Source organism: Pristiophorus japonicus, chromosome 16, assembly GCF_044704955.1.
Source record: "Pristiophorus japonicus isolate sPriJap1 chromosome 16, sPriJap1.hap1, whole genome shotgun sequence".
In the NCBI taxonomy this organism is placed as follows: Eukaryota; Metazoa; Chordata; class Chondrichthyes; family Pristiophoridae; genus Pristiophorus; species Pristiophorus japonicus.
Genome location: NC_091992.1, coordinates 15,486,077 through 15,512,749, shown reverse-complemented (window position 1 = coordinate 15,512,749; position 26,673 = coordinate 15,486,077). Strand labels below are relative to the sequence as shown.

Genomic DNA, 26,673 nt, shown 5'->3' with positions numbered 1-26,673 from the left:
TAATTTAAATGGAGAAAATTTACAAAGTGCTGCAGTACAGAGGGACCTGGGGGTCCTTGTGCATGAAACACAAAAAGTTAGTATGCAGGTACAGCAAGTAATCAGGAAGGCAAATGGAATGTTGGCCTTTACTGCAAGGGGGGTGCGGGGGCGGGGGGATAGAATATCAAAGCAGAGAAGTCCTGCTACAACTGTACAGGTATTGGTGAGGCCACACCGAGAGTACTGCGTGCTGTTTTGGTCTCCGTATTTAAGGAAGGATATACTTGCATAGGAGGCAATTCAGAGAATGTTCACTAGATTGATTCCGGAGATGAGGGGGTTGACTTTTGAAGAGGGATTGAGTAGGTTGGGCCTATACTCATTGGAGTTCAGAAGAATGAGAGGTGATCTTATCGAAACATGTAAGATAATGAGAGGGCTTGATGCAGAGAAGATATTTCCACTCATAGGGGAAAGTAAAATTGGGGACATAGTCTCAGAACAAGGGGCCACCCATTTAAAACTGAGATGAGGAGGGTTGTAAATCTATGGAATTCTCTGCCCCAGAGAGCTGTGGAGGCTGGGTCATTGAATATATTTAAGGCGGAGATAGGTAGTTTTTTGAGCGATAAGGGAATAAAGGATTATGGGGAGCGGGCAGGGAAGTGGAGCTGAGTCCATGAACAGATCAGCCATGATCTTATTGAATGGCGGAGTAGGCTCGAGGGGCCAGGTGGCCTACTCCTGCTCCTATTTCTTATATTCTTATTCCTTTTTTGCTGAACCCAGCCTCACCACCTCAGCTTTGGCACACTTCTTCACCTTCTGGGAGTATAGATCATCACACATGGTCTGCCACGTGTGTCTATAATCAATGAATACATCAGCTATGTCAATGTAAAATGAATACCTGTTGCTTTGTCATTGCTTATCTGCAATGCCGTGACTCGGATTCGAACCGAGGTTACTGCGGCCACAATGCAGAGTACTCATCATCAGCATAGGCAGTCCCTCGTATTGAGGATGACTTGCTTCCATGCCAAAAAGGGATGAGTTCACAGGTGTTTCAATGAAGGACCCAATATTCCAGGTCCTGAACTAGATCCTGAAGGGTGGAAGATGCCTGTGCATGGATTTTTTTAACGTCTGGCGGCCGTTGCACACCAGCCACCACACGGGCTTGACAGAGCTAGGTCTTGGTCCAGTGGCAAGGATTAACCAAGACGATTGGAGACCAGCTCTGCTGCACGGACCTAGTGCGCTCACATATCGCAGTGTGGGCTGGGCCCGTGCTGCCCCTGAGCCCTCGCCTCTCCTGGGCCCCGAACACGTCGCTCTACAGTCTCTCGCCGCTCCTTCGCCCCGACCTCGCCGCTCCTGCTGTACCTGCCCACGCTCCAATCACCGACCTGGACCTTGATGATGTCACTCTTCGCTGCTGTTGCCCTCCTGCACCAGCTCGCGCTGTACCCTGCCGTGGTACGCCGCCACGCTGCCCATGGCCGCTCTACGATCACGGCATGCTACATGGGCCCCCTGTTTCTCTCTCCACACATGCTGCCTGACCTGCTGAGTATTTCCAGCATTTTCAGCTTATATTTTAAAAATCAACAAAAGTCACTTCATACAGATATACAGGAAAATAAATCATTTGCATTTTTATAGCACCTGTCATGTTGGCAGAATTACTTTTGCTGTGCAGCCACTATTAGATGGGCAAATGTGACAGACAATTTGCATGCAGCGAGATAAGGCAGTGATTCCAATAAAACCCAGCACAAATGCACCGTATCAGGTGCTAATTTAGTTTATTTGAGGCTATTTTTAGCCAAAGAATGAGGGATCCACCTGGCTTTCAATTAGGACATATCAAAATCATACTAAGTGTTGCCTGGTGGTTTTCAGTGTAACGGGAGTTGTCCACAGAGCAAATGGTGAAGAGCACAATATGACCAGTTGGTGAAATGCTTTCAGAATAAGAGAAGCAGGGGATGGGGGTAAACAAATCAGACCGCTGGGATCTCACCAAGACACTAATTAATTTTTTTGACCTAAACACATTGAAGCATCTGGTGTTCAAATTCATTTTAGAAGGTATTGCAATGCTGTATTATAATTGAGAATACTGGTTGGCATCCATGTGCTAATTGTCAGCAAATGAAAGAGAGGCTAACTGTTCCCCATCACCTCTTACTATAACAACGGAGTATTATACTGCATTAATAAACTGTTATGCTGGGAACTCAGTTATTCACAACATTTAGAAAATAAGAATTTTTTGGAAGAGGAAGAAAGGTTCAACAAACTAACCCCACCTACTTGGGATAGAATATCCCTGTATTCTCTCAAACCATTTCCAATGACCTCTGGAGCGCTCTTTTATAGTCGACCTCAATGATAACTTGCCCGTCTGTTTTCCTTTGCATGTCTTCATTCCTTACTCTTGGCATAATCATGGGCTAGAAATTGGTTCCCACCGGCACGAACTGGGCACATTGAAGATCGCCACGCGCGGAGCAGGTAGGCCTGAGGCACACCCAATATTGGGCCTCGGGCCTCATTTAAATGAGACCGGTGAGCGGTGGATGCATGCTGAGCGTCTGCAGACAGCTCGGCGATGAATCGCCGTTAGATTTCGACCAGCTGCATCATCGGCAGCGACTGTCAGGTACGTTTGGACAGGTGGTCAGGGGAAGACAATTGGGAAGGGGCAGAGGGGGAGTCGACAACTGTCTACGGCAGTGGAGACATATGTACATATGAACAATGATGGACAGGTAAAGCTCCTCTGCTCCATCCAGCTTGTCCCACACAATTATGATAGCTTGTGTATCACAATACATACTCTCCACCCTACCCCACCCGAAACCATGTGATCGCCTGGGAGAGGCAAAAAAATAAAAACCCAGGCCAATTTGGGGGGGGGAAAAATCTGGGAAATTCCTCTCTGACCCATCTAGGCGATCGACACGAGTCCAGGAGTCACTCTGGCCTTATTTTCTGTAAGAGGTGATCTCCACTTCAGCCAGAAACAGGTGCAGCACTCCTGCTCCTCCTGGCCTTCACATTCAGGTAACTATATTTTAAGCAGATTTCATCATCACACGTAGTCCCTCGAAATCGAGGAAGACTTGCTTCCACTCTATGAAAGTGAGCTCTTAGGTGACTGAACAGTCCAATAAGGGAATTAGTCTCTGTCACAGGTGGGACAGACAGTCGTTGAAGGAAAGGGTGTGTGGGGAGTCCGGTTTGCCGCACGTTCCTCCCGCTGCCTGCGCTTGATTTCTGCGCGCTCTCGGCGACAAGACGCGAGGTGCTCAGTGCCCTCCCAGATGCTCTTCCTCCACTTAGGGCGGTCTTTGGCCAGGGACTCCCAGGTGTCAGTGGGGATGTTGCACTTTATCAAGGAGGCTTTGAGGGTGTCCTTGAAATGTTTCCTCTGCCCACTTGGGGCTCGTTTGCCGTGTAGGAGTTCCAAATTTACCGTTTTGGTGGCGGCCTCCAGTGGTCCCTTTAAGGACTGCTGGTTAGGCCGCATATAAACCATGCGCCGGCTCTGTTCAGACCGACCAATTTTGCCTCAAACAGGCTCGTTGCATATACCAATAAGGGGCCCAACACCTGTTTCAGGTGCAGGACATGGACCCTTTTTCTGCCCTCACTAATATGTACACTTCCAGCGTGGAATGTACACACACACGCCACCTGCCATATTGGATGTTGTGGCACCCGTTTTACGCCTGTCAACCAACGTCAACCAGTTTCTGGGCCCATGTCTTTGTTTGATTCCCTTGCCGTATGAACTTTTGAGTGCACCAGTGGCTAGTAAGAAGAGGAGTAGGAGTATGAAAAAGGATTATATGGATATTCCGATGGAGTGTGAAAGGATCGTTGGGAACAGGTTAGGAATTGGTTGACAAATTTCATGAGTTTTTTTTTTAAAAGAATTAATCAATTGTGTAAAGGGACTGCAGTGGATGTAATATATTTTGGATTTTCTCAAAACGGTGTCACATGAGGGGTTTGTTAGAAAAATTAAAGCATGTGGTAAAAGAGGAAGTGTAACAACATGGATTGAAAGTTGGTTGATGGATTGGAAACAAAAATTGTCAAAGATAAATAGGTGTTTGCACTGGAGAAGGGTTGAAGAGGTGTGTCCCAGGGGTCAGTGCTGGATTGATTTGAACTTGGCTGTAGTAATACCCACCCTCCTGTATGGCTCAGAGACATGAACCATGCACAGTGGACACCTAAAGTCGCTGGAGAAATACCACCAACGATGTCTCCGCAAGATCCTACAAATCCCCTGGGAGGACAGACGCACCAACGTTAGCGTCCTCGACCAGGCCACCATCCCCAGAATTGAAGCACTGACCACACTTGATCAGCTCCGCTGGGCAGGCCACATTGTCCGTATAGAAACATAGAAACATATGCCAGACACGAGACTCCTAAAGCAAGCGCTCTACTTGGAACTCCTTCACGACAAACAAGCCAAAGGTGGACATGGAAACGTTACAAAGACACCCTCAAAACCTCCCGGATAAAGTGCAACATCCCACCGACACCTGGGAGTCTCTGGCCAAAGACTGCCTGAAGTGGAGGAAGTGCATCCGGGAGGGCGCTGAGCACCTAGAGTCTCATCGCCGAGAGCGTGCTTAAATCAAGCTCTGGCAGCAGAAAGAGCGTGCAGCAAATCTGTCCCACCCTCCCTTACCCTCAATGATTATCTGTCTCACCTGTAACAGGGACTGTGGCTCTCATATTAGACTGTTCAGCCACCTAAGGACTCATTTTAAGAGTGGAAGCAAGTCTTCCTCGATTCTGAGGGACTGCCTATGAATGATGATTTGAACTTGGGTAGAGGGAGCACAATCTCAAAATGTGCTGATGACATGGAAATAGAAGGTTTGTTAAACAATGAGGAGAACTGTAAATAAAACGCAGGAAGATTTAGACTTAGACTTAGACTAGTGGTAGATACAATTTAATGTAGCCAAATATAAGGTAATACATTTTGGAGAGAAAAGCAAGGAATAGGAGTACACACTCAATGGAAATACACTGAAGGATGTGGATGCACAGAGTCTTTGTGGTTCAAATGCATAATCCCCTAAAAGAAAGGGGGCCCCAGCTGTTTACATTGTACATTAATGATTTAGACGAGGGGATTAAATGCAGTATCTCCAAATTTGCGGATGATACTAAGTTGGGTGGCAGTGTGAGCTGCGAGGAGGATGCTATTAGGCTGCAGAGTGACTTGGATAGGTTAGGTGAGTGGGCAAATGCATGGCAGATGAAGTATAATGTGGATAAATGTGAGGTTATCCACTTTGGTGGTAAAAACAGAGAGACAGACTATTATCTGAATGGTGACAGATTAGGAAAAGGGAAGGTGCAACGAGACCTGGGTGTCATGGTACATCAGTCATTGAAGATTAGCATGCAGGTACAGCAGGCGGTTAAGAAAGCAAATGGCATGTTGGCCTTCATAGCGAGGGGATTTGAATACAGGGGCAGGGAGGTGTTGCTACAGTTGTACAGGGTCTTGGTGAGGCCACACCTGGAGTATTGTGTACAGTTTTGGTCTCCTAACTTGAGGAAGGACATTCTTGCTATTGAGGGAGTGCAGCGAAGGTTCACCAGACTGATTCCCGGGATGGCGGGACTGACCTATCAAGAAAGATTGGATCAACTGGGCTTGTATTCACTGGAGTTCAGAAGAATGAGAGGGGACCTCATAGAAACGTTTAAAATTCTGACGGGTTTAGACAGGTTAGATGCAGAAAGAATGTTCCCAATGTTGGGGAAGTCCAGAACCAGGGGTCACAGTCTGAGGATAAGGGGTAAGCCATTTAGGACCGAGATGAGGAGAAACTTCTTCACCCAGAGAGTGGTGAACCTGTGGAATTCTCTACCACAGAAAGTAGTTGAGGCCAATTCACTAAATATATTCAAAAGGGAGTTAGATGAAGTCCTTACTACTCGGGGGATCAAGGGTTATGGCGAGAAAGCAGGAAGGGGGTACTGAAGTTTCATGTTCAGTCATGAACTCATTGAATGGCGGTGCAGGCTAGAAGGGCTGAATGGCCTGCTCCTGCACCTATTTTCTATGTTTCTATGTTTCTAATTAGCGAAGGCCATAAAAAGTTCAACAAAGATGTCAGGTTTTTTTGTAAATAGAGGAATAGAGTACAAAACATTTGCTAGGGCACAATTAGAGTACTGTCTGCAGTTTTGGTTGCCCCATTGTAGAAAGTGTATTGAAGCTATGGAGAGCTTAGATTCACTAGGATGATACCGGGGATGGGAACTACAGTTACGAGGAGAGATTTGAGATACTGCAACTATTTCCACTGGGGCAGAGATGGCTAAGAGGAGAGTTAATAAAAGATTTTAAAATTATGAAAATCTTTGACAGAGCAAATATGGAAAGACTATTTTAGCAGGTTGGGGGAGTCAGTATCAAGAGGTCATCAATTTATCATCATCATAAGCAGAGCCTCAAAATCGAGGAAGACTTGTTTCCACTCTAAAAATGAGTTCTCAGGTGGCCGAACAGTCCAATACGAGAGCCACAGTCCCTGTCACAGGTGGGACAGACAGTCGTTGGAGGAAAGGATGGGTGGGGAGTCTGCTTTGCCGCATGCTCCTTCTGCTGCCTGCACTTATTTTCTGCATGCTCTCAGCAACGAGACTTAAGGTGCTCAGCGCCCTCCCGGATGCTCTTTCTCCACTTAGGACGGTCTTTGGCCAGGGACTCCCAGGTGTTGATGGGGATGTTGCACTTTATCAAGGAGGCTTTGAGGGTGTCAACATCTTCACCGAGGCATAGGAAAGCATGGGCCTTACACTAAACATCTGTAAGATAAAGGTCGTTCAATAACCTGACCCCGCCACACAGCACTGCCCCCCAGTCATCAAGATCCACGGCTCTGGACAACGTGGACCATTTCCCATACCAAGAGCAGACATCGATGAGATTTAACATCGCCTCCAGTGCGCCAGCGGCCGCCTGAGGAAGAGAGTGTTCGAAGATCAGGCCCTCAAATCTGGCACCAAGCTTATGGTCCACAGGGCTGTAGTGATACCCGCCCTCCTGACGTGAACCATATACAGTAGACACCTCAAATCGCTGAAGAAATACCACCAACGATGTCTCAGCAAGATCCTGCAAATCCCCTGGGAGGACAGATGCACCAACGTCAGTGTCCTCGATCAGGCCAGCATTTGAAGCATTGACCACACTCGACCAGCTCCGTTGGGTGGGCCACATTGTCCGCATGCCTGACACAAGATTCCCAAAGCAAGCGCTCTACTTGGAACTCCTACACGGCAAGCGAGCCCCAGGTGGGCAGAGGAAACGTTTCAAGTTTAACATAGTTATTAAGAGAATGAGGAGAGAGGTCAGGGGAAATTTCTTTACAGAGGGTTGTTGGAGTATGAAATATTTTACCACAGGAAATGGTTGAGGCAGAAACTATTCATTAAGAGATATAATTGAAGCAAAGGAAGATATTGGACTATGGGGAGAGAGCACAACAGTGGGATTCATTTTTTATTGCTCTAGCAATAAAAGAAAAAAAAAGACTTGCATTTATATAGCACCTTTCACGACCACTGGACATGTCAAAGCACTTCACAGTCAGTCAATGTGTAGTCACTGTTGTAATATGGGAAACTCGGCAGCCGTATTGCGCACAGCAAGTTCCCACAAACAGCAATGTGATAATGATCAGATAATCTGTTTTTTGTTATGTTGATTGAGGGATAAATATTGGCCAAGACACCAGGGATAGCTCCCCTGCTCTTCTTTGAAATAGCGCCGTGGGATCTTTTACATCCACCTGAGAGAGCAGACGGGGCCTTGGTTTAATGTCTCATCCGAAAGACGGCACCTCTGACAGTGCAGCACTCCCTCAGCACTGCACTGCACTGGAGTGTCAGCCTAGATTTATGTGCTGAAGTCCCTGGGCTTGAACCCACAACCTTCTGATTCAGAGTCGATAGTGCTACCCACTGAGTCATGGCTGGCACTATATGATGGGCCAAATTACTTCCTTCTGTGCTGTAAACATCAACAGTTCTATGATTGCATAGTGACACTGGCATCAACAGCAGAGACATTAGAGACCAATCCTACTCTCCTACACAATGAAGAAGGGGACACTTTCTCCTCTTTCTCTCCCCCTCCCCCTCTCCATAACCCACAGATACTGAACCCCTTACACTATCCTGACTAAACAGCACAGATCGGGGATCAAACGTGGAACATTGTTGGACTCTGTAGCACAATACCACATGATGTATTTACCCAATGGGCCACCGAGGGAACAGCCCAGTGCTGTTCAATGCTTCGAGCAGCTGCACAGGCCAAATGTGAGATGTTTTCATTCCAAACAATTGTAAACAGGTTTAATGATTTGAAATAATTCATTCATTTTAGAACCTGGTTCAGCAAGGTGCCTACTTCATCAATGCTGCACTACATTAAGCCCCTAAATAGAAAATGTAAATAAAAGCATCTCACTTTTAGTACACTTTATTAAATGAAACCATTAAGAATACAAATGTGCATTACAGCCGAGAGTAGGTACTGTAGCCTTGATCCTTTTTTAACAACATAATTAATTTTTTTTTTTAAAAAGGAGAATATTTCCACTCTAAAGGCAGTGCTGTGACAATGAAGGCATTCTGCCAGAAAATGTCATTATTTCAATTTCAGGGACACATTTAGTGAAATGATCACCAACACCACTAACTGGAGACGTGCAGGAATGTGCATACCAAGCAAATAAAGACAGTGGCATATTGAAAATTGATTTTGTGTATCACAGCTATAAGTAAATAAACTACTTTATTCTACCTCAGAAATCTGACCATTGGTAAACATCAAACTCCCTGTACTGTGAGTAAAGGTTACTGCACAAGATAAAAGTTCACAGGGTTGGGGGTAATATATTAGCATGGATAGAGGATTGGCTAACTAACAAAGAGTCAGGATAAATGGTTCATTCTCTGTTTGGCAACCAGTAACTAGTGGGGTGCCGCAGGGATCAGTGCTGGGACCCCAACTATTTACAATCTATATTAACGACTTGGAAAAAGGGACCGAATGTAATGTAACCAAGTTTGCTGACGATACAAAGATGAGAGGAAAAACAATGTGTGAGGAGGAAACAAAAAATCTGCAAAAGGACATAGACAGGCTAAGTGAGTGGGCAAAATTTTGTCAGATGGAGTATAATGTCAGAAAGTGTGAGGTCATGCACTTTGACAGAAAAATTCAAAGAGCAAGTTATTATTTAAAAGGAGAAAAATTGCAAAGTGCCGCAGTACAGCGGGACCTGGGGGTGCTTGTGCATGAAACACAAAAGGATAGTATGCAGCTGCAGCAAGTGAATAGGAAGGCCAATGGTATCTTGGTCTTTATTGCAAAGGGGATGGAGTATAAAAGTAGGGAATTCTTACTACAGCTATACAAGGTATTGGTGAGGCCACACCTGGAATACTGCGTGCAGTTTTGGTTTCCATATTTACGAAAGGAAATACTTGCTTTGGAGGCAGTTCAGAGAAGGTTCACTAGGTTGATTCCAGGATGAGGGGGTTGACTTATGAGGAAAGGTTGAGTAGGTTGGGCCTTAACTCATTGGAATTCAGAAGAATGAGAGGTGATCTTATCGAAACGTATAAGATTATGAGGGGGCTTGACAAGGTGGATGTAGAGAGAATGTTTCCATTGATGGGGGAGACTAATACTAGAGGGCATGATCTTAGAATAAGGGGCCGCCCATTTCAAACAGAGATGAGGAGAAATTTCTTCTCTCAGAGGGTTGTAAATCTGTGGAATTCGCTGCCTCAGAGAGCTGTGGAAGCTGGGACATTGAATAAATTTTAGATATAGACAGTTTCTTAAACGATAAGGGGATAAGGGGTTATGGGGAGCGGGTGGGGAAGTGGAGCCAAGTCCATGATCAGATCAGCCACGATCTTATTGAAGGGTGGAGCAGGCTCAAGGGGCCATATGGCCCAATCTTGTTCCTATTTCTTATGTTCTTATGTTCAAATGTTGGCTCTGGTTCCAATGCAAATCCCCCACTACTATTTCCCCCCTCTCTTTAAAAAAAAAAAAAAAAAAAATTCCATTGACCCGAAGGTTACATTGCTCATGGTGTCATTTAGCATACTGCCAAAACGCTAATGATTATGACATGACCGCATACTGGATTTGTTTTGCAGAGAATTGAAAATTGGAACAAAAAGAATTGCAGGTCAGAGTTCTGCCTATTCTCAACGCAATACATACTTCCACAACAACACAAATCTACAGATTAGCCAACTTAAAAAATCTCAAAAGACCCGATAGAATTGACAGGAAATGGGCTATTTCGTCTGCGATTCGATAATGTAACTTTTTAAGAAAAAAAAGCATACTGACTGTTTCACAGTGACTAAATAACGTACACGGCAGGTTCAGCCATGCTGTGTCAAGGTCCAAGTCCTTTAGGCACGACAATTACTCACTAAAATGACAGTCAGTGTGCAGATATATGGGCTGCAACCACAGGTCCTGTGAAATGAGCCTTCATAATCAAGTGACAGTGCAGCCACTCTCCTGAACGGTGGCATTCTCACCCTGTATGTTTAATGAATAAGACCTCTGACTTTGACCCTGTCGAGAAATGTCATCATCGACTGGGATGCAAGCCTTCTGCCTCCTTTTCTCTCCCCCCACCTCCTCAACACCTCCAAGTTCTTGTACTGCTGCGTTGAAATGGAGATGAGGAGGAATTTCTTCTCTGAGGGTTGTGAATCTGTGGAATTCTCTACCCTGGAGAGCTGTGGAGACTGGGTTATTGAATATATTTAAGGTGGAGATAGACAGATTTTTGAATGATAAGGGAGTCAAGGGTTATGGGGAGTGGGCAGGGAAGTGGAGTTGAGGCCAAGATCAGATCAGCCATGATCTTATTGAATGGCGGAGCAGGCTCGAGGGCCAAATGGCCTACTCCTGCTCCTATTTCTTATGTTCTTATGAAAACCAAAGATGCATACACATAGATGCACACGTCTGCCAAGACATACAAACAAACATGGTCCATCTCCTATAGTAAATGCTGGAGATACTCAGCAGGTCAGGCAGCATCTGTGGAGAGAGAAACAGAGTTAACGTTTCAGGTCGATGACCTTTCATCAGAACTGGAAAAGTTAGAGATGTAAATAGATTTTAAGCAGATACAGAGGCAGGGAAAGGGGGAGGAGAGGAAAGAACAAAATGGAAGGTCTGTGATAGGAGAGATTAAATGACAAAAGGGGCGATAGTACAAAGCAAAAGGAGATGGTCACCAACCTGAAACGTTAACTCTGTTTCTCTCTCCACACACGCTGCCTGACCTGCTGAGTCCGTTCCAGCATTTTCTGTTTTTATATCAGCTTCCAGCATCCGCAGTATTTTGCTTTTGTAAAAGGAGATGGTAACGGGACAAGCAAACAAACAAAAGATGGGTCCAGCAGAGGTGGAAAATGGGAATGGTAGAAACATCGACAGCTGTCATGTGAGAAAATAAGGGCAGAGGTTGTAGTCTGAAATGGTTGAACTCGATGTTGAGTCCTGAAGGCTGTAAAGTGCCTAATTGAAAAAGGTGGTGCTGTTCCTCGAGCTTATGTTGAGCTTCGTTGGAACAGTGTCGGCGGCCGAGGTCAGAGTGGGCGCGAAGAATTAAATCGACAGGCGACCGGAAGCTCGGGGTCACGCTTACGGACTGAGCGGAGGTGTTCCGCAAAGCAATCACACAATCTGGGTTTCGTTTCCCCAATATCGAGGAGATCGCATCATGAGCAGTATGGTCAATCTCCCGCTGTACTGCACTCTCTGGTGATTGGGGTTAAACATGCCAGTTGGGTTATTGTGCTTAAAAAAAAAAAGAAGGATAGCTGTTGACTTAAAGAAAAACCCCAAATCAGTAGATTTCATTTTAAGGTTTGATCATCTGTTACCTGCTCTATTCCAGATTTCTCCCTCCCTCCCCTTTCCATCCACAGTTAATTCAAAAATAAATGAATATAGCACTTCATCAAAATCAACAAAAAGATTTCAAAGTGCTTCCCAGGATGAATCTTGGGAGTGCAGTAACTGTTTTGTAGTAAAGATGACAACCATTCTGCCCTTACAAAGTTCCACAAACAGCAATCAGGTGAACAGCCAGTTAATCAGCTATTTCCCCAATCCCCACCCCCCGGTGACATTATTAAAGAACGAATGTTGGACAGACCACCAGGAGAACTCCCTGCTCTTCTTCAGATGGTGCTGTGGGATTTTCAAAATGTCCATCTGAACCAGCAGTTGGATTGAACAACTCATCTGCAGAACAACGCTTTGACAATTTCGCACTCCCTTAGCACTGATCTGGAATGTCAGCGTCGTTCTGGGGTATCCAACCCGCAACATCGTACCCAGAGGCGAGAGTACTAAATATCGAGTTTTGTAAAAAAGGTCACTGATTCTGTCACACCTTTGCAAGGACCTGTCAGAGTCAGATGCATCACATGCTTGACAGCATCCACCCAATAGCCAGTGAGCATTCTATCTTGCAATGAAATGCCCTCCAACACACACACACACACACACACAGTGATACTTTGTAGTCCATGACAATCTATACTTCCATTACCAAACGCTAACCAATATTTACTTCTGAAAAATTATATGCAGCAATATCAGAGGAATTGAAATCCAATCAAAGAAGGATTAGATTCCATTGCTCTCATACTCTTGTATCTTCCGGCTCGACTTTCGCCTTCATTCTCGGCGGTACAGCTGTTTTTTGATGAAAAAACCGCCCGGCGAAAGTTTCCTCTTTATTTTATTTTTTTTTTAAAAAAGAGTTCCGCCCACATTTTGAAAAGACCGCCGGGGGGCAAACCGCCCACGTGCACCGCCGAGAAAACCGGCAGGATCTAAGTTTTGCCTCAGCAGAGGACCCGTACACGCTGCCGAGGAAACCGCCCACGGAAAGCTGCTGGAAAAGGGCAGTAGGTGAGTACCCTGCAAAGAAAGGTAAGTTAAAGGTTTTTTTATAATTATTTTAAAAATTCTAAAACGGCGATTACGTTAAATGTCTTCAGAATGTTTTTATAACTTTTTATTTTTTGTTTAACTGAAAATCTATTTTGCATTTTCCCCTCCCGAGGCCCAATCGCAGCCTTGGACTAAATTTTAAATACTTACCGTCCATTCCAGTAAGAACCGCCCATTTCACCTAGTTTCGCCTTTAAATGGCGAGAAACCGCCGAGAATATTGGTGCAAGATCCATTTTCTCGCCGGGCGATATTTTTTACCTTTATTATGGACATTTTCGCCAGCGTTAGTTGCAGAACGTTAGCGGCAATCGGGCGGTGAGGGGCTTTCAGGAAAGTCTAACCTTTAATGTCTTGGGTTCTGATCCCACTATATGCAATGAGAGTAACTGGGGGGTATGGGCAGATTCCTCTACAGCTGGGGTTGCCATGACAATAAGTTGTTCATTGAATTCTACTGCAATGTCTGCCTCCCATATTGAAATCCAATACATGATTCAGAATGGAGAATGAAAAACACATATAGCAAAGACCACTGTAATTTTCATAGATCCCAAAACACTGGTTATGATCCCTAGAGTCCCATGTAATAAAAATGGGAGACATTCAATCATCAGAAAATCATTCGTCCTGTATATTTTGTGCGGACGCATGTGTAGGTATGTGGTGTTGGTGTGACCTTGTATTGCTATTATAGCTGTCATGTAATATAGCTTCAGTTTTTTGATGTTCCAAAAACTATTCCATTGAATCTCTGATCCATAACTTTCTTGCTAAAATCCACTAAAGCAATACTCGATATGATTATTAGTATGTTCAAATATAAAAACAACTTACTCTGCTGGAAATTAAATTAATCATACATTCTATTCCCAACCGACCTCCTTCATTGAGAATCTCGATTCAAAGTTAATCTATAAAATATATGTATTTAGAAAGGAAGGCTTGCATTTAAAAAGTATCTTATGCCAAAAAGTCTCAAAGCACTTCACAGACAGTGAATTACTGAAATAGTAAAAACAGAGAATGATGCAAACACTTTTTGTCGAAAGGTCATCGACCAGAAGTGTTAACCCCACCTTCCTCTCTCCACAGATGCTGTCCGACCTGCTGAGTGTTTCCAGAATTTTCTGGGTTTATTTCAGATTTTCAGCCACAAGGAATTGCTTATTTTGAATCGCTGTGACTGATTGGCTTCCTGCCAATCCAATCTTGGAAGAGCTTTGTGAAAATCTTCCAGGGCCATTTCAATTACTCGCTTCAACTCTTCCTCAGCATTGCAGTGGGTTGTGTCACTGTTTGAACATCTCCCATGCTTTGGGTTAGTGTTGCTGAGTAAGGAGCTGCTCATTCCTCTCTAGCATACCTTTGGCATTTAATTTCATTGTGTGTACGAAGCCAGGGCCGGATTAAGGGCCTGATGGGCCTGGGGCAAACTGATCCAAATGGGCCGATAGTTATGTTTATTCATGTTCATTACATTACGTATTCTGAGCATGAAAACATAGGCCAGTATATTCAACAATGAAAGCATATAATTCTGTATCAAATAGGTATATATTCTAATTCTGGTAACATTGCAATACTAGATTCCTATACATATATGCAAATTTCTCTCAATAACATGTGAAATAAAACAGGCTACTACATATTCTGTTCTGTATATAGGTACATTGGTGTATATGGGTACTTCTGTATGTAGGTACATTAGTGTATATAGGTTCTTCTGTATATAAGTACATTAGTGTATATAGGTACATTAGTGTATATAGCTATAAACAAGTGAATCTATTTTCCTCGGTTTTCCTCTCTTCTTGTCTATTCTATTCAGCCTATTTGGGAGGCCTTACATTTTTTTTCCTACATTTATTTGGTGGGCCTATGTTCTTTGGTGGGCCTGGGACTGCAGCCCCATCCGCCCCTGCACGAAGCAGACCCCCAATCCTGGATTGGGCAACGGGAGTTGATTTTTGTTTTATGCAACTTCTCTTGGGATTGATGCCTGAAATTCTGCAATAGTTGCTGAATTAAATGTTGATGGCTCTTCTGGTTCCATGCACTCGAACACAGCATTGCAGGCAGGAATAAGACAGAAACTCAATGAACCATGTACAGATATTGCACAAGCTCATGGAGAACCGTTTCTGATGCACATACACCATTGTCCACCACTGTCTCACTTCATCTTATGCAGCATGTGCAAACAGAGATTATTTTTGGCAGGGAGCAAAGTACTTCTGCAGCATTTAGGTCACAAATTTGCCTCTTCAACCATGCAAATAAAGCAATGCTGCCCTCTTCCTCTCAGCTGAATTGACCACATTGTGATGGATTACAACTGCTTGTTTGGCCTGTGCATTCCAGTTAATGTGTACATGATCTGCTTCACGGTATTCTTTATTAGAATCCAATAAGTTGTTTAGCATCAAATCCCTTGTGAACAAGTGAACAAAATATCTTACACAGGTTTCTGACCAGCCAGCAGTTGTGTCTCGGACACCAGGGAGATCTTGTGTGATAACCTGATATTACAAAACACCACAAATTAAAAATCAGAGAAGCATTGAACATATGGGATAATAGAAAGCTTCTTGATTTAACTCATCTTTTCTCCTACTATTTCTAACCTTGGTGATGTCTTACACGGCATGAGCCTTGGCACTTCATCTAGGCTTGTTATTTTAAAAGTTGCAATGACATCAGAAGCAGCAAAAGTAACACTTTAGTGGTTAATAAGCACTAATAGAATCCCCAAGGTTGAGCAGTTGCTATAAACTCCCTGCAATCCCACCCATGCGAAGCTCCACTGGCGTCCCATCGCCAAGCTAATCAACTTCATGATTTTCGTTGCCTTTTCAAATCCGCTCAGAGCCTTGCTGGACAACCTGATCTTTGGATCAGCCATGATCTTATTGAATGGCGGAGCAGGCTCAATGGGCCGAATGGCCTACTCCTGTCTTATTTCTTATGTTCTTATGTTCTAACCTTCTCCAGTTGAGCATTTCTGCACATACCTTCCCACTTCACTGACATAAAAGCAGAATGTCCGAAAGCAAGAAAAGGCCATTTGGCCCATCAATCCTGCGCCATTCGAGTCCATGTATGATTATTCTATTATTGGTTCCACTCCTCCCACCCCCACAACCTGTGGATTCCCTACTTTTTAGAACACCAAGTCCTTTCCTGTTCCCTCCAATCAATCAAACAGTTTTGTTCATAACTAATCCTCAGTTCCTCTTCTCAACAGATATTGATCCAGCTCCATTTAAAAAAAGTGTCAGTTAATCTTGAACAGTTACCAATTATGGGTGTCTGTTCTGCTTGACTCAAATTGCTCCTCACTCCCACTCGGTCATCAAAAGCCATTATTTCAGTCTCTATGCCCCTTTCCTCTGGAACACTCTCCCAAAACCACAGGAACTTGCTACCCCTTCCTTCACTTCAAAAGCCCCCTAAAAACCCTCCTCTTTGACTGTGATTGAAGTCTCTTCCCCATCAAGTTTCCCTACCGCCCCTCCATTTGGTGTCCACTTCTTAAGTGCTCCAGTTACAGCGGCTCCTTGGCCCAACTCCAACAGGCAGGGATGAAGAAAATAAGTTGGGAAGCTTTCCACTGGCTCCCTCCCACCTGCTACTGCTCTGGCAGTGGTGTGAATGTTCAATACATTCGCTGGGGTATTGCACTGATGTGTCAAGAAGAGGAGTCCATCATACAATGGGCGGGAAAGTGGAGTTGAGGTAGAAGATCAGCCATGATCTTATTGAATGGCGGAGCAGGCTCGAGGGGCCGTATGGCCTACTCCTGCTCATATTTCTTATGTATTTCCCATCATTTGTATCCTTGGCACTAGGAATGCCATGTGTTAATTACATATTCTTGCTGTGGTGTGTGGAGGATCTGAAGACACTGTAATTGGGCTAGGGTGGGAGGCAGAAATGTATTTACCTGCCATAGTGTCAGCTGGCAAGACTATACTGTTGTCCCAAGGCCTGCCGCAGTGACTTTCCTCCCTCCCTCCCTCCACCACCCCAAGTTGGCCTTTCCAATACAAATGGGATTCCCAGTGTGAGCCTGCTAACAATGAGCTTGATCCTGGCCAGGGTCAACAATGCAGAAATGGGGCAGGCAGAAGTCCCACTCCACCAATGTTACACTGATGTAGGCCCCAGAGGAACAATCTGCTCCATTTTCCTTTACAGGAACAAACAGGAGTGGGCCATTCAGCCCCTCAAGTCTGTTCCGTCATTGAATTAGATCGTGGCTGATTTGGATATTAACTGCCTTTGATCCAGCTCCCTTAATACCCTTACCTAACAAAAAAAAGTCCACCAATCTCAGTTTGGGCATTTTTAATTGACCTAGCCTTAACACCTTTTTGAGGATGAGAGATCCATTGCAGAAGGAGCATTATATAAATACAGACTCTTTCTCCACATTTGGTATTGGCCCACAGCTCAAGCTACAGTTGAATCTTTTGTACCGAGATGTGGTATGTGCCCAGATCTTTGCTAGAGGCAGCTTGACATAAATAAATTAGCAATAAAGATCACAATATAATAATATTAATCAATTGATTACCAGGAAATATGTTGAGCATTATATGTTACAGCTTTCAATTAAGAACCATTTTCTCTAAAAAAAACAGGATAAGTACAAAAATAATGGTGCAAACAATTTGGCTTTCATTCAGCCATTCACAAATCTTTGCCTTTTTTAAACTGCAGATGGTATAGTTTTGCACAAGATTGGTGCTAGAATTGTGCAATGGTGTAAAGAAACATCTGCTCAATAGTTTATTTGCTTGGATTATTTTAGGAGTCATGCAACAATTAATGTAATGGGAAATTCCAACACCGTTCCAGTTGAGAGTAAGTTCTTCTCTTGTTTTAGCTGGAAATCTTTGCATGACCCCAAGAGACATCTTCAATAAATCATAACCGGACAGGCTTTTGAGGACCAATTTCTGAAGAGAATACCATCTGACAGATCAGACCATCAGAGTACCTACATGACAGGACCTGATGAAGATATACACGCCAACAAAGTGATGATACAAGGAATGTGAGGGTATACATAATCAGAAAGGGATGAATAGGCTGGATCTCTTTTCTCTTGAAAAAAGGCTAAGGGGTGACCTAATAGCAGTCTTTAAAATTATGAAAGGTTTTGATAGCGTGGATACAGAGAGAATGTTTCCACTTGTGGGGAAGAGCATAACTAGAGGCCGTCAATACACGATAGTCACCAAGAAATCCAATTGGGAATTCAGAAGAACTTCTTTACCCAGAGAGTGGTGAAAATGAGGAGCTCGCTATCACAGGGAGTGGTTGAAGCAAATAGGATCGATGCATTTATGGGGAGGTTAGACAAGCATATGAGGAAGAAGGGAACAGAGGGTTATGCTGATAGATTTAGATGAGGAAAGATGGGAGGAGGCTTGAGTGGAGCATAAACGCCGGCATGGTCTGGTTGGGTCGAATGACCTGTTTCTGTGCTGTATATCCTAGGTAATCTAAGTAGTGGGGTTTTAAGCTTACCTAGAGGTTCAGGACTGTCAGGAATAACACGTTCAGTGCATGTTTTTGAGCACAGGCACATGAAACAGTGTATGGAGATATCACAATAACAGCAGTGTCACTGTTGTTCTTTCACAATGGAGAATCCCCAGCCTCAAAAAATATGGTCATTTACAGCACACGGTCAAGGCCAGTTTTGGGCTATTGATTATAGCCTGTCCACAAGCTTATTCTAAAACTCCTGAGTACTTGTCTCCATGCTTCAAATGTGGGGTATTCTTTTATGGCTTAACGAGAATTGGTGCAGATGATTGAACCCCATCGGTAAAATATATTAGAATGAGAAAGAGAATTAATCACAAATTAGGAATGAGCCAATTAGCATCTGGCTCAAACCAGTAGGCCTGAAAAGTTTAACTGCAGTTTTGGGATTGTGCGTTGTAGTGGAATGCAGGAAATGAACCACTTTATTGTACTCTTGGACACCAAGTACCTGGTTTCTTGCACTGGTATTTTACCAGCACCATATGGGGGAGTAAGCCATCAAAGTACTGCAACGTATTGAGGTCCCCTGTTTTAAATCCCAGTACTGGCTCATTTATGCATGGGCTTCCCCCAGATAGTGAATTGCAATTTCCGTTGAGTTATCAGTTGTAAGCGATGCCCAGTTCAGAGGATTAGTACACTTGTGTTATAGCACTCCCTCCCAAGAACTACCTTGCTGCTCTTTGAATAGTGCCATGGACAATCTGAGCTTCGGTTTAACATCTGATCCAAAAGACAGCACCTCTGACAGCGCAGCATACCTGCAGTACCACGTTGGATTATGTGCCGAAGTCTCTGAAGTGGGGCTTGAAGCCACCATCTTCCATCTGAGAGGCGAGAGTGCTGCCACTAAGCCAAGGCAGACACCAGAGCCCACGAAGGTATCCATGGATAGCTGCTGCTCATTTCAACTGGAGTCTACCCACACACAATGGAAAGAAAGAAAATGTGCAGTGTGTGATTTCCCCCTTTAAAATAGATATTTTCCATGGGCATCCTTTGATTTCGAACTGTACTGTGCTGATTCCAGTAGATTTATCTTTGGCAAATAAAATACACAAATTGAGTACCTGTACTTGAATCCTACAGGCACCCGTAGGATATATCATTGCCATTCAGATAGTCATCCCACATCAGAGTTGCAAGAAGCTGTTCTCAACTTATTCACTCAAAAAACATGAAACATTCGATCAACTTTGAAAATGCAATGTTCCAATCTGCTATTCATCTACTCTGCAAGTACCTTGATTACATCTACACTACTGCAAATAATAAGTTTTTTTTTAATTAAAAAATTATAATGCTTACCTGTGCCAATGCAACGTACTTGGACGTATTTGTGCATCTTTTGTTAACCGCACAGACATCGCTCACATCAGCTGCACATAAAGCATCTCGGGTAATAAATGTCACACACCATATGAGATGTTCCCTGTTGTCACTTTACTCATTCAGGTGGAGGAGAAACGTTAAATTAGACAAAGCTTTTTTGTGCAAGAGGTACAACAGATGATATTAGGATGTATGGTTCTTCTGGGAACAACTAGAACCCTTCCTTTTAAATAGCTGTTCTGATATTACTGTTATTCTGAGCACATTTTCAGGAAGAAAATATCACTTAGGGAACAATTGCCTAAGCCCAATTTCCCAGACAGGATTTATATAGACAGTCATCGAGGGTTGTGCTGAAGTCTCCAGGAATTAAAGATTAACGTCCCAAGGCGCTTCACAGGAGCATTATCAAACAAAATTTGACACCCAGCTACATCACATAAAGGAGATTTTAGAACAGCTTGGTCAAAGAGGTGGGTTTTAAGGAGCTTCTTAAAAGGAGAGAGATGTTGCGAGGCAGGGAGGTTTAGGGAGGGAATTCCAGAACATAGCTCAAATCACTGGTCAGATAATTGGACGCCCCGCAAATTTTGCATGCGAGTTTGGGTGTCCAGTTATCCAATCCAATCCAGAGTCTGAGGCAGTGCCCTGATTTGGAGCCTCAACGTTTATCCATGATAAATTATTAAAGGAAAGTCTAGTGCAAGTACTTTCTGTTCAAAATATTTCCTCCTTTTATAAAAGAGAATATACGAACCAGATATGTATTTCATGTCTTGGTAAAAATACCAAATTTATTACACGCATGGAGTCCCTCGAGTCAGGTTTCACTCCTCGATAGGCTGCTCCAGAGACATGACTGATGGAGAGTGTCACCGTGCATCTTGGGAGTGCTTCCCTGGGAAAGAATGGAGGCAGCAACTTGGGACGAACAGGAGAGCCAGTGAGCCAAAAGAAAGATCTCAGTGCAATGCAATAGGCTGGGTGTGGTCACTCCACCAACATCTGTCCCCCTGCTTCCCTACCTTCCAAAAACAAAAGACTTCACTACCGTAAAGATGCTGTTGCCTGACCAAGACATTACCCAGCTCTGATAGGACGGTTCAGGCATCAGAAAGCACTCGGACTGAAATCCAATTAAGAATCTGCCCTCTATTCCTTGCCAAAGTTTCTAATTGTTTCCTATTGCTGTCCTTGTCTGCCAACTATACACTTTGGCAAACACTGTTTTCCCGAGATTAATAGGATATTGCTTACTTGTAGATTCTGCTGACTGGTTAGATGGCACTGAACTATTATTTAATAAAAGGTTATGATCTGCTTTTAGCTAACTGAGCAATTGCAGATTGAAACACTCCTGGATTGTTCAGCTCCGTTATTATAAGTGGTACTGAAGTGCTTTTATTGTTCATCTTTCCATGTGGCCTCTGTGACATCAAGGCATCGCAAACAAAAGCACAAGGTTAAGTGCTTCTGTGGCTATGTGCATGGGAAGAGGAAGGTTAACTATTTCAGTTTCAGGCAGTTCCTAGTAGTTTATAATTGAAAATACAGATCAGCGTATCTAACTATTTCAGAGCAGCCTGGTGGCTCAGGGATTTGAGCATTCAGCTCCCATCTAATGGCCCCCATATTTGCGGGAGGTTTAGACCTGGAAATGGCAGGAATGTGGCGATCCTACCAAATTTAACGGTAGGACCTCATTATCATTTATTTTACTGCGTTTCCTGCCTGGCAGCCGATCAGACTGACAGGCTGGCCGGGAAAGCCAGTGCTAGAAGGCGGTTGCAGCCGAGCACCATTGGGGTGGAAATCGGGAGGGAGGTGGGACCGGGAGAAAGTGTGGGTTGGTGGGGGTGTCAGACTTGCAATCGCGGGTTGAATCGGCCGATCGCGGCAGAAGGTTTTGCTCGTGGGGCTGAGCGGGTGTGCATGGTTGGGGGCTGGGGCAATGGGAGCACTGCTGTTCCTCCTGGCCCACAAGCAGTGCTATAAAAAGCAGTCACCTGCTGGATCCGGCTGCTCCCGCCTCGGTTTAGCTGCTGGGTTTACCCCACCCCCCACCGAGCCCTGGGAAACCCATGCAGGAGGTGTTAAATTCAAATTGCTGCCAAAATATCTGAAACGAAGCCTCATTCATTTATAATTGGGGGCCCGCCTCTCATAACATAACATAATGGGAACAGGAGTAGGCCATACGGCCCCTCGAGCCTTCTCCACCATTCAATAAGATCATGGCTGATCTGATCATGGACTCAGCTCCACTTCCCCGCCCGCTCCCCATAACCCCTTATTGTTTAAGAAACTATCTAGTTCTATCTTAAATTTATTCAATGTCCCAGCTTCCACAGCTCTCAAAACACAGATTTACAACCCTCCAGCGCAGGTTACTAAGATGCTCCGAAACCCGCTGCAGTTAAAGTGGAAGCAGGCATTGTCGCAGCGGGTTGGGGGTCTGGCTTCACAAATTTGCCAATTTACCGCCCCCCACCTCTCCCAGAATCTCTCCGACCTGTTCAGTGGCATTAAAATTACCCCCATTGGGTCTGGAGCTCAAACATACACCAGACTGACGTACACACTCATTACCCCCTCAGCTTCAGTCAGGCATCAAGTCACGAGTGTATGTTGGGGAAATAGCCGTCAGCTCAGCTCTGCCCCATTAGAAGCAGCCTTCCTGTCAACTCATCGCCAGCAACGAGTATGAACACCAGATATGGAGAAGTAGGTGCCACAGACCGTCCTGCCTTTCTGCATGGGGAATTGGAGTGGTGAGTGGCAAGATTGTGGAGCTCAAATCTGGTGGGAAGTGGATTAACAATATTAAACAGTCGACCTATAGGTATCCTCCGAGTGGTCATATCATCAAAGATGAGCCCAATTCATAAGCAATTTTAAAAAGTCCTGTGTGCGTGGAAACGTGAAGAATTCCCAAATTCAAAAAAGTTCAGTGTAAACACAATGAACATGCTGAATCTAGGCTTACCCCCCCCACCCTCTAGAATGTGTGTAAAGGTGCTCAGTTCCAAAGCTATTTGTCTCCGCTTTACTCAGGGCAGCTGATAAACAGGAAACAACCTCCTTCATATCTGCTGGCACTACTCCGTGCATTAGCAGCATCAGCTATTCTTTCATGTGGAAAGGTGAGAGATGTTGGTACGGTTGGGAACAACGACACCAAATAGCATGGCTGAGAATGGATAAGAGGTGTCAAATGGAGTTTTTAAAACTCTCACACATACAAACCACAAAAATGTACAAACACATTATCAACCATTAATGGGCTCATTTTTCCCCAAAGCTTTTTTTTGGCTTACTTGAAGAGTTACACCCATTTTTTGGGGGGCCCCCAAGTATGCTTCCCCATTTGATTTCTTCATTTTGACGCAGCCTAACCTGTCCTTTAGTTTTGGGGGTGGAGCCTTGACCTGCGCCAAAAAGATCACGTTGCCACAGTAACCAGGGACACAATGCGAGTTGAGGCTGCAAAGTGAAACATACAGCCAGCTCGCAACACATTAAAACACTGCATCAACTTAAAATCACATTAAAATATATTGCAGCAACTTACCTCCAATTATTAAAGTCCCAACCCCCTTCCCGGTGCCGGTGCCGATCTCCGCCCCTATCCCAGGCCGAAGGCCCTCCTAGTCTGCTCCCCTGCTCCTAGCCCTGGCCCAGTGAACTGTCGACCCGCTCCCCCAACCAAGTGACCTGCCAGCCCAGCCCTAGCCCTGGCCAAAAGGCTTGCCGATCCGCCCCTTCCACCCAACCCTAGCCCGAGTGCCTTGCTGGTTCACTCCCCCGCCCCGATTCCAGGCCAAACGGCCTCCTCCCTCCTGATCCCCACACCTAACTATACCCAAAATGCTTCCTTCCCCCCCCCCCCCCCGCGCCCCGCCCTCTCTTACCTTTCCTGCTACTGCTGTCCGGGCATCTGCTGTACTTACCTGCGCCGATTTCCTTAACTCTCCGGAAAGTTTTTCTGCAGAGGCCACATACGCTGGCCTAAGCACAACTGGAGTAACTCTCAGCTGGCCAAACTTCTCTAAATGACCAGAATTGGTGCAGGTGGCAGGTTATGCCCCCTTTGGCTGAAAAAAAAAGTACCTAAAAAAATCGTAACTAACTGAGTTACACTGGTGCAAATTGATCGGTGAAACTGTGGTTTTTCAAACTTAGGCCAAAAAAAGCAGCCTGCTCCAAAAAAACGTCGCAAATCACTGGGGAAAATTGAGCCCAATAAAACGACAACTTGCCTTTTAAAAAAATAAATATGCACTCTTACAGATTTGCTAAGCGTCCCTTATGAGAAGTACAATAACTCAATTTGGTACAAATATAACATACTACTTTAAACATAAACAGAGATCGTTATTTCTAATGGGGTTTGCAACCTACATCATGCGGATTTAAAATGTAATTCCTAGCATTCCCTAATGCTGAGAACTCTTGTGCTACTACTTTAGTGCATCATACCTTAATGCACCATATCATTTGTGACTGATATAAGTCTAGAAATGTAGGGAAAAATACTTATTTCCAGATGCGAAGAATGTGACATAAAAAAAAGCGGAGCAGACTCCAGGGGCCAAATGGCCTACCCCTGCTCTTATTCTTATGTAACTGAGAATATTTAAGCTCTTAAATTAATACATTCTTGTTTTTCTTTGCAGTATTTATCATGGCTTCTGGACTTCTGGTCTACCCATTTGGACTGAACTCACCCCTTGTGCAGAAATATTGCGGAAATTCCAGCATCTATCATGCAGCAGATTGCCAGATTGGATGGGGTTACATGCTAGCCATCGTTGGAGTCATGCTTGCAGTCTTTCTGCCTTTCTTCTCCAAATATGCACCGAAAGAATCCAGTTCACCGACTCCAATACCCACAATCTTATAGTACTTGTTACTAAAAAAAGGGACAAAAGTACCACTGTTAAAGAAATCCCGCTTTTACACTTTCAGAAATGAACAGAAGCTATGAAAGCACTTCCTTAAGCTATGAAAGAGCTAAAATAAAGGTCAAACTGATTTAAGTGGCCCAAAGTGCATTACACGAAAAAAAAAGTCTTCCTGATTTCCTCAAACTACACAGCAAGCTGCCAATATTAGCAATTGATGTAAAATGCTATCAGGAAATCAGTTTCAAGGAAGTAATGTGTCCAGTGAGCAGTATTGCTGCTACACTAATTATAAACTTAACCTGAAGCAAATATCTATTAACTTCAGACAATTTGTAGCAGCGCCCGGATTGGCTGTAGTTCCCAGGAAACTGCTAGGTTGGGCAACAGTCAGATAGAAGAGGGTTCGATCGGTTGACAAATTTTAGTTATTGTGAACAAAGTAACAGGAATGGGCTCAGTGAATATATCACAGTAACAGAATGGCAACATGGTGTGTACTAGTTCATAAGAAGGAAACTGAGGCTCATGCTGTACAGCACAACCCTGAGACAAAGGACTGTGAACAGAGGAGAAGATGAACAGCAATTCTATGGTTATAGGGTTCCTCTTTCCAAGATCATCTTCTGTCAATGCCTGCGAACATCAGAACAAACTTCCAGCTAGTGTACAGGACTGTCAGGAAACAGATTTAGAAATGTCTGCTTTTTTTGTGATCAAACTTACAAACGGACATTTATTCAGCAGACAGCCAGAATATGCTGGAGATTGCAGATAACTCCAGTTTTAAAAGTAAAGCAAAGCTTATCAAATAATTGGAGATCTTGTCTTTCTTTATAGCATAAGATCAGAATTTCAGTGCTGGACCTCACAAAGAGACTTGTATCAAACATAAGCAGATGAAGATAACTGGACCAAGGATTGCATATGTACAAGTGCTTCTAACAAAGGTTGGAGGATCAAAACAGTGCTGTGCAAGTTCCCAAAGGGCATGCACACTACTAAAATCTTTGAATGCATTTCACCCTCATGCAGTCCTTTCCACCAATGACTTTAATGAACAATCCAGTATGTTTAACTTTTAAATAGAGAACTTCAAAATCAGCTGTCTGACCTTCAGATCCGTATAAAACCCCAGAACATGCAGTGCAGCCATAATGAAACAAATTCAGAGTGAACATCTGGATAAATACAATCTGCCCCGTGTGGTTTTAACCTCCATCAGTCATTACTTAATACAGTGGAGCCCTTTTAACATGCAATGAAATGTTTCCTTATTAACTCATTCACTACACACAGCCATTGCACTGCCAATTGCTGTGACCCATCATCCATTCTGCACAGCTCCAACAGCGATTGCATCCATCTTGCTGGGGGTCAAGGAACTGCAGTGGAAATGCTGCCAAATGGAATTAGCCAACGAACTAAAATTTCCTCGCCCTCTACGAAGGCCTCAATCTATTGTTAGTGTGTGAGATTTTCAGTTAATGCTGTATGAACAACTTAAGAAACAATGTTGATTTTACTCATGACATTTCCACCAAGAAAGCAATTACAAATCTTAGTGATAATTTTAGATTTATCAGCTTTCTTGGCATTTCATTGACTTACAATTACTTGGAGTGAAGCTATTTGCTTTATTATTTTTCATCTAAAATGATTATGTCTTACCTACGGAGATGGGATCTTTGATTGCGGAAGATTTGTTGTACTATATTTAACAGTGTTGTAACTCTATTCACTATTAGATGTCTGTGCTCTATTCTTCAACCAAACAGTCTGCACATTAACACCACATGGTGCTGGTCTAATCTT

General features: G+C 44.0%; 1 protein-coding gene across 1 annotated transcript in view; it reads left to right on the top strand.

The window, feature by feature from the left end:
- Nucleotides 1–25,655, top strand: part of LOC139226966 (LHFPL tetraspan subfamily member 7 protein) — a 305,798-nt gene extending 280,143 nt beyond the window's left edge. The window contains exon 3 of the mRNA XM_070858060.1: nucleotides 24,631–25,655. Coding sequence (XP_070714161.1) covers nucleotides 24,631–24,857 — 227 coding nt within the window. The 3' untranslated portion in view covers nucleotides 24,858–25,655. The remainder of the gene's footprint in view (nucleotides 1–24,630) is intronic.
- The last annotated feature ends 1,018 nt before the right edge of the window (nucleotides 25,656–26,673 follow it).